Consider the following 13,460-nt stretch of genomic DNA (forward strand, 5'->3'; position numbering starts at 1 on the left):
ACACTCCTTCCAGGAGTTAGAAGGATGGGAGGGATCCATACCCAGAGCTGTACCCACTGATTCTCACTTCTTCCCTAGTAGTTCCCCTATTTCCACCCTGAACATAAAAAAGGCCAAGTGTGGGACTCTCTCTGTAGCGCTCATGGAGTCATGTTGGGGTGGTAGAGGCCCACCACTCACATAAACGTGCAAAGTACCACCTCACTTTGCTCAGACTAGATCCATAGGGCAGAATCTCTGAGCCAGATCCAGATGCCCTCCTCCCCTGATCAGTGTCCTGTGTGCTCCTTAGGCCATAGATGATGAAGAAAAGACATTCCAGTTTGTGCGACTACACAAGCCACCCCCACTGACCCCACTTTACTTTGGTTCCCGATACACTGTGTCTGGTTCACAGGAGATGGAAATAATCCCTGAGGTGAGCAGCCCAGATATTCTCCCCTCCCTGCAGTCAGAGTACATACTTGGGAGTAGCTGTGGGGCAGGCAATAAGTGGTATTTGGGGTGAGCAGGAATGCCTCAAAGGTTCAGGGAAAAGAAAGATTGTAAGAAGGCAGGCCACAGTCAGCATAGGGACAACAATGGGGTTTGACTTAGGGGAACTGAGAAGAGTGGGGCTACAGGATGTCGACGTTCTCCAAGTAAAACCACCAGGAACACACCTGTGGCTGAACACACTGGGGTCAGAACTTGTAGCAGAGAAAACACACACCAATGGGAACCATGGGCCTCTCAGGACAAGGATCTCAGAAAGAACCCATTACAGGAAGGATCTGGGTCTTAACTGGGTAATTTGGTGAAGATCTAAAAAAATGGAGATTTACTATACATTGGGTATTGTCAGTAGGCAAGGCAATTTTCTCATTGGAAACCTCAACAAATTTTCTATCTAGAAAGAGCAGACACAGAAAAAATAAAGACATCTTAAAAATAAAGATAATAACACTGAGGTTGAGCTGTGAGCTTTCTGTCCTTTCTGGACATCGGGCACTGGCTTTTTTCCTCTCTCAGTCTCCCCCTTGAGTCAAAAGGGAATGACTTCAAGCCACTGGACATTCATCCATGATGTCCAAGTTTTCACCATTGTCTTGATTTTTGCTCCTTAGGCTCTAAGTGCCCACTGAACAGTACTCTGTAGTTAAGCCAGGGTCGATCTTTCTTTTTCCTTCTGTCTCAGGTGAATTTTGGAGCACTTAGGTGACAAAGAGACAGAATCAATACCCAGCAGTGAGAAAGAAGTGATACATACTTTTCAGTTGGGAAACATGTACCCAAGGATGAATATCTTATATTTTCTTGCTGTCATTGTTAACAAGAAATGAGAGACATGGTTCAGTCATTCAACAAAAATTTAACTACTGCCAACCATGCTGTCTTCAACTGAGGCAGGCATTGAACAAGACAAGGCCATTTCTTGGTAAGATGACATTTGGTGGTATGCGAACTATATAAATAAAGAAAATTATGACCAAAGATGATGAAGTGCTGTGAGTAAAACACAACCAGGCTCTTTGAAAGAATAACTTAGGGTAGTTTACACCAGGTCATCTCTGAAGAGGTGACATCTGGACTGAGACCTGAGTGGCAAGAAGGATTCTGGTAGGTGAACATTTGTGTCAAAGTGCTACAGGTACAGAAGCATAGAAGAGCCAGTACACTTGATACATCCAAGTGACAGAATGAAGGCTAATGTGGCAGAGCTTAAAGACTGTAATGAAAGACAGGAGGTAGATGGGGTCTCACAAGAGACAGAGGTTTCCTAGGACCCATCAACCATGTTGCATTGGTGTGAAGTTTGGATTTTGTTCCAAGTGTAGTGACAATGTCCCAGAAGGTCTTACTTGGGATTATAAGACCTGATTTAGCTTCATAGAAGCATGCCTCTGGCTGCTGGGTAAGAATGGATGATAAGCAGTTAAGAGTGAGAACAACAGACATGTCAAAAGGCTAATGAAATAGTGCAAGCAGGAGCTGATGGAGGCTTGACTAGGGAGGCAGCAGTGCAGATGAAGGTAAGTTGATGGATTCAGGGACAGGTAGGAAGTAAAGCCAACAGGACTTGGTGTATGGGAGAGAAAGGTAGGAGTTAGGGAGGATGCCCAAATCCGGAACATGAGTGCTCAGTGGCTGGTAGTGTCATTTAATGAGTGTGGGAAACTGGGGAGGGGGCATGTGTGGAAGACAGTTGGGAATCAAGTCTGTCTTGAATGGGATTTAGAAAGGGGCAAGGATATAAGTTTTGTCTTGGTTCAAAGTGGGTCAAGCTCAGGATCCATTGAGAAGACAGGCTGTGGACTGGAGAAATGAGGATTGGGGGTCATGCTGGGGGAGGTGGAGGAAAAAGGATCTGGTTGAGTCCTGACTCATCCATGGGGCACTCAGCTGTGTCCTCTTTCCTCTGGGTCAGAATTTGTAGAAAATATGGAAAAGAGCAGAGCCTGTGGCAACTAATTTCAGTACAGATCCTCCAAGGGTGCCCATGAGGCTGAGCAGGACCAAGAAGGTGTCAGGTGGGGAGAGACTTCACTTGCAGGATGAATGGTGGCTTCTCACATGATATCTTCTCCTACAGGAACTGGAGCTCTGCTATCGGAGCCCTGGGGAAGCCCAGCTCTTCTCTGAGTTCTACGTTGGCCATTTGAGATTAGAGATCATGCTGTTCATGAGAGACAAGAAAGATGGGACTTTGGTATGGAAGGCTGTGGTGAAATCAGGTAAAGTCAGGAAATGTTCAAGAGCTCAAAAAGTTAGAGTGAGTGTGTATGTATGTGTGTCTACATTAAGACAATTTGCTGATAAGAACATATAGTCCAGAGAAGTTATTTGAATTTTCCGAGTTACTAATCAGACCTCAAGTTATTCTGACTCTAACCTCCATTCTGTCTTCCATGTCCCATGGAGCTTCCACACTGCCCTGTATTAACAGATTTTGACACAAGGCCTTTGAGAAAGTTTTTCATGACAGATGGGATGTGAGATGAAGAATAAAAACTAGATGATTATATGATTATATAAATTAGCTAGTTTTGGCAATAGCAGATGATCTAACCTGGATCATTCAGATATTTCCAACATAGATAAGAGGGAATCCAATAATGAATTTTCAGGAATGGATGAAACGTTAGTCTCTTAAACTAGCACCAATAACCCCAACAACCAAATTCCTCTAAAGAGTCTTTTGAAGACAACTAGCCCTTTTCCACTGTTCAAACAAGGTGGATCTGCCTCCTGAGTTGCTACAACAGTCTTCCCATTGTGAAGAAAGAGAATGGGTTTCCTCAGTCTCAGCTTGGGAACAATCACAGGTGGAGGCCTAACCAGCCCTGGCATCAGACCTTGGTTGAATCTCACTCTGGCACTTACTTGCGGGTGATCTTGGGAAAGTTTCTTAACTTTGAGACTCAGGTTTCTTATTTATAAAATAAGATCACAATGCCTAGTGGTTTGACTGCAGGAAAGATTAAATAATATGATTATGCATATATCTCATGAAGTAGTCCTTGTATATAGTAATGGTACTGTTATTTTTCCTCTTATTAAACCATCTTCTCCCTCCAGAGACAGAGGGCTCTGTCTCCATCCCCATGGGAAAGCCCCCCCCAGATACTCAAAGACTGTGAACATGGCCTCTCTTCAGTCTCCTCCTTTGCAAGTTGAACATCTCTAGTGTTTTCATCATTTCTTTTATATTTTGGGTTTTACCTTCTTTGCCTTTTCAGTGGCATTCTTCAGTAGATGGACTGAAGGATGAGTCAGGAAGGACAGATTCAGGAAGGACCTTAAGACCATCCAGTCAGCATGGAGGACGTGGAACTCCTCCCTCCATTCACACAAACCTGGTGCTCCCAACACCACAGCCAGAGCACCCCTGTGCTTGAGCTCACCCCCCAGGCTGTCTGCTCACACTGGACTTGGGTGGGCCTAAACTCTCAGGCCATGTCCATATGAACTGCTGTGGCCTCCCCCTTCCTCTTCTTATGCAAGTTTTTGTTTGACACCTTCATTTGTTATTGTTTTTTTGTTTATTTTTCCCAGTGAAATTCACCCATTACACCCAAGTGGTAAGATTTTCTTGATGTCGATTCTTGATTCTGACACAAAATCCAGAACAAACAATGTGAAGATCAAGTATGAACAAGGAGGTAGACTTCCTCTAAGAAAAGGAGATCTCATAGTTGAAACTATCTACCAAGAACTTGGTTACTTCTCCACCAGGGTTCCATTTAGGCCAAGACTGAATTTAACCATGTCTACAGTGTTCAAGTGAAATAATTTCTCTCTCTCTCTCTCTCTCTCTCTCTCTCTCTCTCTCTCTCTCTCTCTCTCTCTCTCTCCTCCTCCCTCCCTCCCTCCCCACTTTCTCTTCCTCACGCACACACACACAACACACACACATCTATGACCATAGCTTCATAGCATCTGGGATTCAGTATCCCCACATGCATGAGAAGTGGATTCAACTACAACTTTTTCTCTAAATTTTATTAGAATAGTCTTCAAGTTTGTTCTAAGAACCCAAGGATCTCAGAAGTGAGACATGTGTTGCAGTTTCAAGGCTTCTCATTTGTGTTAATAACTACCACTGCTACAAAAGCTTCTTCATGTCGGTTTTCCTCCAGGAGACCTCAGACCTGAAGCTACTCTGGTCCCTACACGCCATACAGGTCAGTAGCAGCTGTTGGAGACCACAGAAAACATGGCAGTTCTGGGGTGTGCTATCTGTTCCTGGCAAAGAGGAAGGAAAGAATGGAAGAAACATTTTCATGCAGATTTTACAAGGAATCAGGCATTGGAGAGTGGCATGTGCCTCAGAGCAGAGTCCTTTTCCATCCCCCTATTCCTGCTTATTGTGGCCCCAACACCTTCCACAGAAATACCTATATGCCTCTATCATGAACCCAACCCCACTCTTAGCTGAGCAGAATGCTAGGCTGGAAGCTGACATGAGGGAGGAAAGAGGTGGCTTTCTAGTGGTCCATGCCTTAATGGGTGGGTGGGTAGAGAGGAGCCAGGGATGCAGACAAGGGGAGTGAAGAGATAGAGGTGGAGAATCACAGGGAGAGGATGTGATGGAAGCTCTTCTTCATTTGTTGTCTGCCTCACCTTTACCCCCAAATGCCCCAGTTTTGCCGCACTTTGTGGACCGGCATCGGGAAGAGCTGGTGGCCAGAGTGACATCGGTGGACCGAGTCCTGGACAAGCTGTATGGACAGGTGCTGAGTGAGGAGCAGTGTGAGAGGGTGCGGGCTGAGCCCACCAATCCAGACAAGATGAGGATGCTGTTCAGCTTCAGCAAGTCCTGGGACAGGGCCTGCAAAGATCAACTCTACCAAGCCCTGAAGGATACCCATCTTCACCTCACTGTGGAACTCTTGGAGAAGTGGGGTGGTAGAAACTAGGGGGGCTCTCAACAAGCTCAGCTGCTGAAGTTGAACACAGGCTTGTGAGTCCTGGTTCTGCCTCTCCAGTTTGGGTCTCAGTTTTTTTTCTCTCTCAGTAAGTTGCCATCTGACTTGCCTTCTATTTCTGATGCTAAAAAATTTTGGTCATGCCTTTGCTGGGCATTACATGTCCATGCCCAGAGATGTCAATGGGCACCCAGACTGCCTCCCTTGGCTTCCACAAGCCAGCTGTCCAGGTGGGATAACAGCCTCGTAGTGATGTGCATGTGGAGGTGACAGGACATCTGCAGGTTTGTAGTAACCTATCCAAAAGCTTCATGTGATGCCACCACAACCAAGTCTAGAGCCATAACTGTGCCATCCAGGTATAAGGGGGAGTACCAGGAACATGGGGTTGGCCACCTCTGGCTGAAGATAAGCAATGGAAATGAACACCTTGGGAGTTTTGAATGGCTCCTAAACAAGGGGCAAATAGATTTATTTTTTATCTGTCCATGTGGAGCTGGGTTTTTCCATTCATCCACATTGTACTTTTCTATTCGTGAAGCCTACTATAGTCCTAGAGCCAGGAGAAGGGTGAGGTTTGGGGCCAAAGTCACAAAGGGGTCCAGGTCTTAGTTTAGCTGTTTCCTCTTATGGAAAGTAATTCCATGTCCTTACAGCTGGCTTAGGTACCACTGTCCTATGCTCCTGTAGCACCCTGTGTCTCCCACCCCATCAGAGCACTCAGCACATGGCATTGTCCCTCCTACTTTATTGATGGTCTGTCCCTACTAGATGGTTATCTACCTATGAACAGGAACCATGTCTGATCTCATCATCAGTTTACTTCCAGGGCTTTGCATATTGCCTTGCTTATGGTGGGGTATGCAGTCAGGACTTATGAATGGGTAGATGGCAAAGGAACATTCTCCAGATACATCCTTAATTCCCTTCCTGGCCACCATATTGTCCATGGAATTCACATATCCACTCTAGTAATATTTCCCCCATTAGTAGGCCACCCTTTGGCCTCAGTGAATCAGTAATCCTAGAATTAAACCCATTGGTGCTGAATCATTTCTACCAATGTTGTTCTCAACTGGTAAGAGCAAAGCTCCACTCAGGTTACCCCATCCCAATACACAGCAGCCCAACTTGATTGTACCTCCTTATCCACTTTGTCACCTTTCTCCCTCAGAGTCACTTCTTCCTGACCTGTGTTCAGTTACAGTTTGGGGCTACTTTGCTGGGACAACTTGTACCCTGATAAGGCCCAGAGGGGCCCAGGCTAGGTTCACAGCTGCTTGTGGCAGGGATTGCAGGAATTTCCCAGCAACTGCTAACAGTTCTTTGTTTTGGGAATTCTCCCTGTTCTCTCCCTCTCAAAGCATCAGTCATCTGAAATGTTTAGCTGGTGAAAGGAAATGAGTTACTGGCAGGCTGATGAGCCTGAAACTGGATAAGTCCCTGGTGTGCAGGATGACAAGCCCTCTGTCCCACCATCTGGGTTCTTTGAACCACTCTGGGATTCTGTAGGAATTAGTCAATAGACAACACTCAGCTAGAAGCAAGAATTTGAGATGAGAGAGTTCCTCAGCATGGGATTGTGGTTAGAGTCCTCATTCTGGCCTGGTTACATAGATTTCTGTGTACTAAATGCTTTCTTAATTGCTTGTGTGTTGTGGGGTGTTCTTTTTTTAATTATATTTTGTTGATTATGCTATTACTGTTGTCCTGATTTCTTCCCTTTTGCCCCCCTCCATTCAGTGCCCCCTACTCCCTCAGGCAATCACCCCACCATTATTCATGTCTATGAGTCATGTATATAAGTTCTTCAGCTACCCCATTGCTATACTGTACTTTACATACCCATGACTATTCTGTAACTGCCCATTTGTACTTCTTAGTCCCCTCACCTCTTCACCCCTACCCCCCTCCAATATGGCAGCCTTCTGGTAACTTGCTTTTAAGAGTCTCTCTTCATCTTTAACCTTTGGCCTTTGAATAATGATGTGTCTTGGAATGGGCCTCTTTGTATCCATCATAATTGGGGCTCTCTGTGCTTCCTGGACTTGCGTGTCTATTTCCTTCACCAAATTAGGGAAGCTTTCTTTCACCTGTTTGCACATAGATTTCCAACTTCTTGCTCTTTCTCTTCTCCTTTGGGCACCCCTATTGAGGCAAATGTTGGACCTCTTAAAGTTGCCTCACTTCTGCACAGCTAAAGAAAACACCAGCAAAATGAAAACAGAACCAACCATATGGAAAATATATTTGCCAATAATATCTCATACAAGGGTATGGTCACCACAATATATAAAGAACTCACATGACTCCACTCCAGGAATACAAACAACCCAATTTAAAAATGAGCACAGGACTTGAACAGACATTTCTCCAAGGAGGACATGCAGAGGGCCCAGAGACATACAAAAGGATACTCAGCATCACTAGTCATCAGAGAGATGCAAATTAAAACCACAATAGATACCACTTCACACCAATCAGAATGGCCATCATAACCAAATTAACAAACAACAAATACTTGCAAAGTTGTGGAGAAAAGGGAACCCTAGTACAGTTGGTGGGAATGTAGACTGGTGCAGCTACTGTGGAAAACAGTATGGAATTTCTTCAGCTGCTGAGATTGTACCCTAAGAATCCTGAAACACCAATTCAAAAGAACCTATGCACTCCAATGTTCATAGTAGCACAATTAACAATAGCCAAATGTTGGAAGCAATCTACATGCCCATGAGTAAATGAATGGATCAAGAAACGATGGTACTTTTACACAATGAAATACTATGCATCAGAAAGAAAGAAGAAGCTCCTACCCTTTGCAACAGCATGGATGGAACTGGAGACCATTATACTAAGTGAAACAAGCCAGGTGGTGAAAGACAAATATCTCACGATCTCACCTATAAGTGGTACCTAATCAAAAAAACAAAGAAGCAAATCGTAACCAGAGATATTGACATAAAGAACAAACTGACAGTAACCAGAGAGGGAGGGAGGCATATAATGTGAGAAAAAGGGAGAAGGGTTGTCAAGGAACATGTGTAAAAGACATGAACAAAGTGAGACAGGGGTAGGATTAAGGGTGGAAGGTGGGGTCGGTGGGGAGGGGGAGGGTGGTTCAGGGGGGAAATGAAGACAACTGTACTTGAACATAAATAAATAAACAAACAAACAAATAAAAATAAATGAGTAAAAAAAAAGTTGTCTCAGAGGCTGTATATACTATCCTCACTTTTTTGGATTGTTTTTTCTTCTTCTTGTTCTCATTGGTTGCTTTTTGCTTCCAAGTCATTGATTTGATTATTGGCTTCATCCACTCTACTGTTGTTTCCCTGTAAATTGTTCTTTATTTCAATTAGTGTGTCCTTCATCTTTAACTGGATCTTTTTTCTGCTGCTTAGGTCCTCCCTGGATTCCTTGAGCATCCTTATAATTAGTGTTTTCAACTCTACATCTGATGGATTGTTTATCTCTATTTTGTTTAGCTCTTTTCCTGGAGTGTTGACCTGGTTCTTCATGTTGGTCATATTTCTTTGTCTCCTTTTTGCAGGCTCCCCATGTTTATTTCTATGTATTAGGAAGAGTTACTTGACTCCATGTCTTGGTAGTGTGGACTAATGCAGTAGGTGCCCTGTAGGGTCCAGTGGCACAGCCTCCCCTATCACCCAAGCTGTGTACTCAAGGTGCCCCCTTTGTGTGGGCTGAGTACACCCTCCTCTTGTAGTTGAGCCTTGATTGCTGTTGGCAGATCAATGGAGGGATTTCTCCAGGCCAGTCAGCTTCAAGGACTAACTGTGCCCACTGACCACCAACCTCCACCCTCTGTAGAGGATCAGCTGTGCAGGGACAGGGTGGTGGTGCTCTGCCATGGTCTGTAGCTATCCACTGGGTGTACTGGCCCTGGGGTTTCCCAGGTGGTGCAGGCCAAGGTCAGGCCCCACCTGTGTTTTGCCAGGGGCACCCTGCCTGAGCTGTAAAGCAATCTGAGATGTCTGCTATTTGTGCAGGGCTTGGAGATTCCTAGGTGAAGACAAGCTGTAACTCTATTCTAGCTCCCTAAGGCTCACTGAAACTCTCTGTTGTTTTTTTTAAATGATTTAGAAGCCAAGATGAGCAATTCTTATGGAAAAGCAGCCTGGGTGGGCTCATAAGTTGGGTGGGATAGTCTCTGTGTTTCTCCAAGGTGGATCACACAGTATTAGACAGGTTGATGGAGTCACAGATACAGCACTAGCCCACCAGCTCTATTTGAAGGAGGGCTCAGCAAACGGATAGTGGCCTCTACTCACCCCAATGCCAGACACTTCAGTCTCTCCCTGTATACCACTGATGCTCTTCAAGCTGCCACCCAGGTGCTGGAGCTCAGAGGGAGTGAATCTCAGTAGGTGAGTCCATGTGCGTCTTCCCCAAACAGAACTGCTTAGGGCTCCAGCAGCCTCTTGCCCCAACTCATTCCCTGCTGGTTTTTGCAGCCAGAAGTTGTGGGGACTTACCTTCCTAGCACTGAAATACTGGACTGGGGACCTGGTGTGGGTCTGGGACTCAGCATCCAAAGATCCTCCTCCTGAAGTGTATCCATGTGGATGTGGGGCCTGCCCATTCCATATCCACACCTTTCCTACAGTCTGGATAGATGTGGTTTCTTCAATTCTGTAGCTGTCACACTTCCATTCAACTTGATTTCTGATGTTTCTTGATGTGGACCCCAGCCCCCGGGATCCATGTTTTGTGTCTGGGATGAACAAATTCACACAGACTACAGAAATCCTGGGGAGAAAAAGGGATGGCATGGCCACTCTCTAAGTGAGAGAGAAGGCCCTGACCCCTGCCTGGACAAGCTTTTATTGCTTTTCTGGGTACATTATATCGAGGATGGTCCTCTTTTACTAGGCACAGGTTCGCTGTAGATGATTACCCTTTACAGATAACAAAGGAAAGAGTGTTGCTAATTACTTCAAAGAGAAGGATGTTGCAGGTCAAGGGGAAAAGTGGTTGAACTGATTATATTTCATACTTGGGAGGTTTAGCACAGACTTTAGGAAGTTAAAGATATGCAGTAAACATTTGTTGCCTCAGTCCAGGGTGAGGGAGCTTTAGCAAAAGCAAGCCTCATAGCAGCCTAGGTACAATGCAGGCCTGATTCCCCATGAGAAAACCTATCCATGAGTGTGTGTCCTGTGTGCCAACCTCGCTCCCCACTGGCCTTTCCAAGTAGGGGCTGGGCTGCATTCCCCACACCACTTGGAATGGTCCTGTATAGTTTGTGACTGACAGTTGTTCTATATTTTAATGGTAATTTTGATGTGGTTGTGTGAAGAGGCAAGCCATATCTGCCTACATAACCATCTTGACCAGAAGCCCCCAGGTGGCTGCTTTCCTGGCAAGGGGCACCATTAAGTCCCTTGAAGAGGGAGTCACCTTGGTTTAGAGTTCAGTATCTTGAGGATTGCATCCCCTTGTGAACTATTTGTCTTCTACACCATTCTAATGTTTAAAATTGAAATGCATTTTAAACATGCCAGAGAGAAGTCAACATTTTAAATATCAGTATGAATATCATTTAGCATAATTTTGAATGATTCTGCAAATTATGTTATTGGAGGTGTTTTCTTTGAGACAGAAAGAATGATCTTTTTCCAACTACCACTCACCAAATGGTACTCAGGCAACAGCGCTGTCATAGGTGCTATAGAAAATATAGAAAAGAAAGGAGACCTGGTTCTGTTCATGAAGAAATTTTAATTTGATGAGAAGGTTTACACTGTAATCTGACAATTAGGAGCACTGTGGTTTCATTGGCAGCTGGTCTTAACTACTCAACTGTAGGGAACCACTTGGCATGGCGTGGAAATGTAGATCAGCACTCACATGGAAAATCATTGGGGAGCAAGTGGCCCAGAGGACCATGCCCATGGAGAGGCTTTCCCATGGGGAATCAGGCCTGCATTGTACCTGCACCGCTATGAGACTTGCTTTTGCTAAAACTCCCTCATCCCGAATTGAGGCAGCAAGTGCTTACTGCAACTTCCTAAAATCTGAGGTATACCTCCCAAGTATGGAGAGTGATCTGCAACATCCTTCTCTTTGAAGTAATTAGCAGCATTCTTGCCTTTGTTATCTTTAAAAGTAGTCCCCTGCAGTGAACCTGTGCATAGTAAATGAGGACTACCTTCCATGTAATGTACCCAGAAAGGCAATAAAAGCTTGTCCAGGCAGGCACTGGGGCTCTCTGGCCCTCTTGCCCTCTCTCTCTCAGAGAGTGACCATGCCATGCCTCTTTCTTCATAGAACTTCTGTTGTCTGTGTCTATTTGTTCTCTAGCAGCCACACCATACACGGGTCCTGCCAGCCAGGATCTGCCACACTCAGTCATTGTTCCAGAAAATGTTTTCAACCAGAGGTGTGGCTTTCTGCCAAAAAGGCTTATTGTACAATCCATATAAATTCTGGAATCTAGAAATTCAATTCATAGAATTTCACCTTAGCCTAAACAATGTAATTAGACTAATATAAGAATCATGAGCATAAGTAAAATGGTAGAAAAACAGAATTGTTCCTTTTCCAAGAATATGATGAAGTATCAAAAGGGGAGGAACATGTAAAACCTCTCTTCTGATGGAGGATGTTTGGGTGAAACAATGTCAGCACTGAGGTGAATGCCTGGAGATTCAGTGACGCTGGGTCTTCACCCTTAGAAACTTCAGCTGTTGCTTAATCTGTATAATTTGTGACATATTAGTACAATAGTCATAAAGGTTCTGTTCTATCAACTGATGCAGTTTCACAAATTACTAGTTATTTGTACACATTAATATGTTTTTGTAAATCTAAATATGATTCGGTGGGTGTGAAAAGCATTTTTTCTAAATTTCAATACTAGTTTATTTAAATAACAAAGGTATCCTATTGTGTAATTTTGAATGTCATCAATAGAAGGCATGTGAAGCTATGATCTTAGGTGTAGCTCCTGGTGTCCTTCAGTCCCTTTCCTTTGAACTCACTTCAGATGTAGCTCAATCTTGGTCATTCCACAATGACAGCAAATAAAATGTTGAGATTAGTATGGAAACAACCACCTCAGAACCATATGTTCATGGGCTGGCCCTGGTACTCTTTAACTATACAATGATGCAAAATTCTAACCAGAGCATGTAACATAATGGCCAGCTCAGCCTAGAAGACCTTCAGAGCTCAGTGACCACATCTAGACACCCTAGCGACACCCCGTCGTCCTGACAAGACAGTCACCCCAGGTTATGAGCTCACAGCCCAAGAGGCAGTTTGTGCCAGAGCCAACACCCCCTGCTATTCCTAGATAAACTCTTCTTCCCAGGTACAATTAGAAACAACTGAACTCCTTCATCTTGCCAAGTCCCTTAAGGGGTATTCCAGTTTCTTTCCAGTGTCAATGGCTGGTTAGGGTTTTCTGACATTTTACCTCACTGCCAACTGGGCTAAGTGCTATTTTAAAGTCAGGATTGTAAATTGTTTTGCTTATTGTTATTCTAATTTGTTCAATATACTTCGTTGTTAAGCTATTGATATTCTGCATAACAAAATGTCTAAAACCCTCTATAAAACTTGAGTAATGGTCACATGAAAAATAGAAATGACCCATCAAACCACCACATTCCTTTCATGCCTGTAATTCGGGATGGTTAACATCTTTACTCCTGATGTCAAATGTCTTTCACCAATTATCCTTGATTTCTCTTACAAACTAAGTGTCTTTGTTGTTTTTTTTTTACCTTTCCCCAGTTGTTTTGGTTGCTTTGAGAAGAGACTGCAAGTGCGTGTGTGTGCATGCTTGTGCAAGTTTCGCTGGTACCTGACTGACCTCTCACAAGAAAATGGATCTTGTTGCTCAACTCACTACCACCCTGCCACAGGCCTATTACCAGAATCCCACTACTGGACTGGACATAACTGGAGCAGGTGGCCAAGCCACTCAGTATCAGCACAGAACAGACTGACCTAATCAATCACTGGTACTGTCTCTGAGCAAGTTCTGATCACAAAGGGGAAATGTGGACCCTGAGAGAGAAGATACCT

General features: G+C 44.3%; 1 protein-coding gene across 4 annotated transcripts in view; it reads left to right on the top strand.

Annotated features, from left to right (window-relative positions):
• Window positions 1-13,460, top strand: part of LOC123809204 (NACHT, LRR and PYD domains-containing protein 1-like) — a 61,025-nt gene extending 47,565 nt beyond the window's left edge. Inside the window, exons 11-14 of one of the 4 annotated variants that reach the window (XM_045824124.1) lie at window positions 293-418; window positions 2,573-2,714; window positions 4,620-4,664; window positions 5,125-7,107. In XM_045824124.1, the coding sequence (XP_045680080.1) occupies window positions 293-418; window positions 2,573-2,714; window positions 4,620-4,664; window positions 5,125-5,399 (588 nt within the window). In that variant the 3' untranslated portion in view covers window positions 5,400-7,107. Of the gene's footprint in view, window positions 1-292; window positions 419-2,572; window positions 2,715-4,408; window positions 4,582-4,619; window positions 4,665-5,124; window positions 7,108-13,166 lie in introns of those variants that run through there. The other 3 variants (XM_045824126.1, XM_045824127.1, XR_006783975.1) reach the window with 3 other exon arrangements.

The sequence above is a fragment of the Phyllostomus hastatus genome, unplaced genomic scaffold, assembly GCF_019186645.2.
Source record: "Phyllostomus hastatus isolate PE091 unplaced genomic scaffold, TTU_PhHast_1.1 phas_scaffold_55, whole genome shotgun sequence".
Classification (NCBI taxonomy): domain Eukaryota; kingdom Metazoa; phylum Chordata; class Mammalia; order Chiroptera; family Phyllostomidae; genus Phyllostomus; species Phyllostomus hastatus.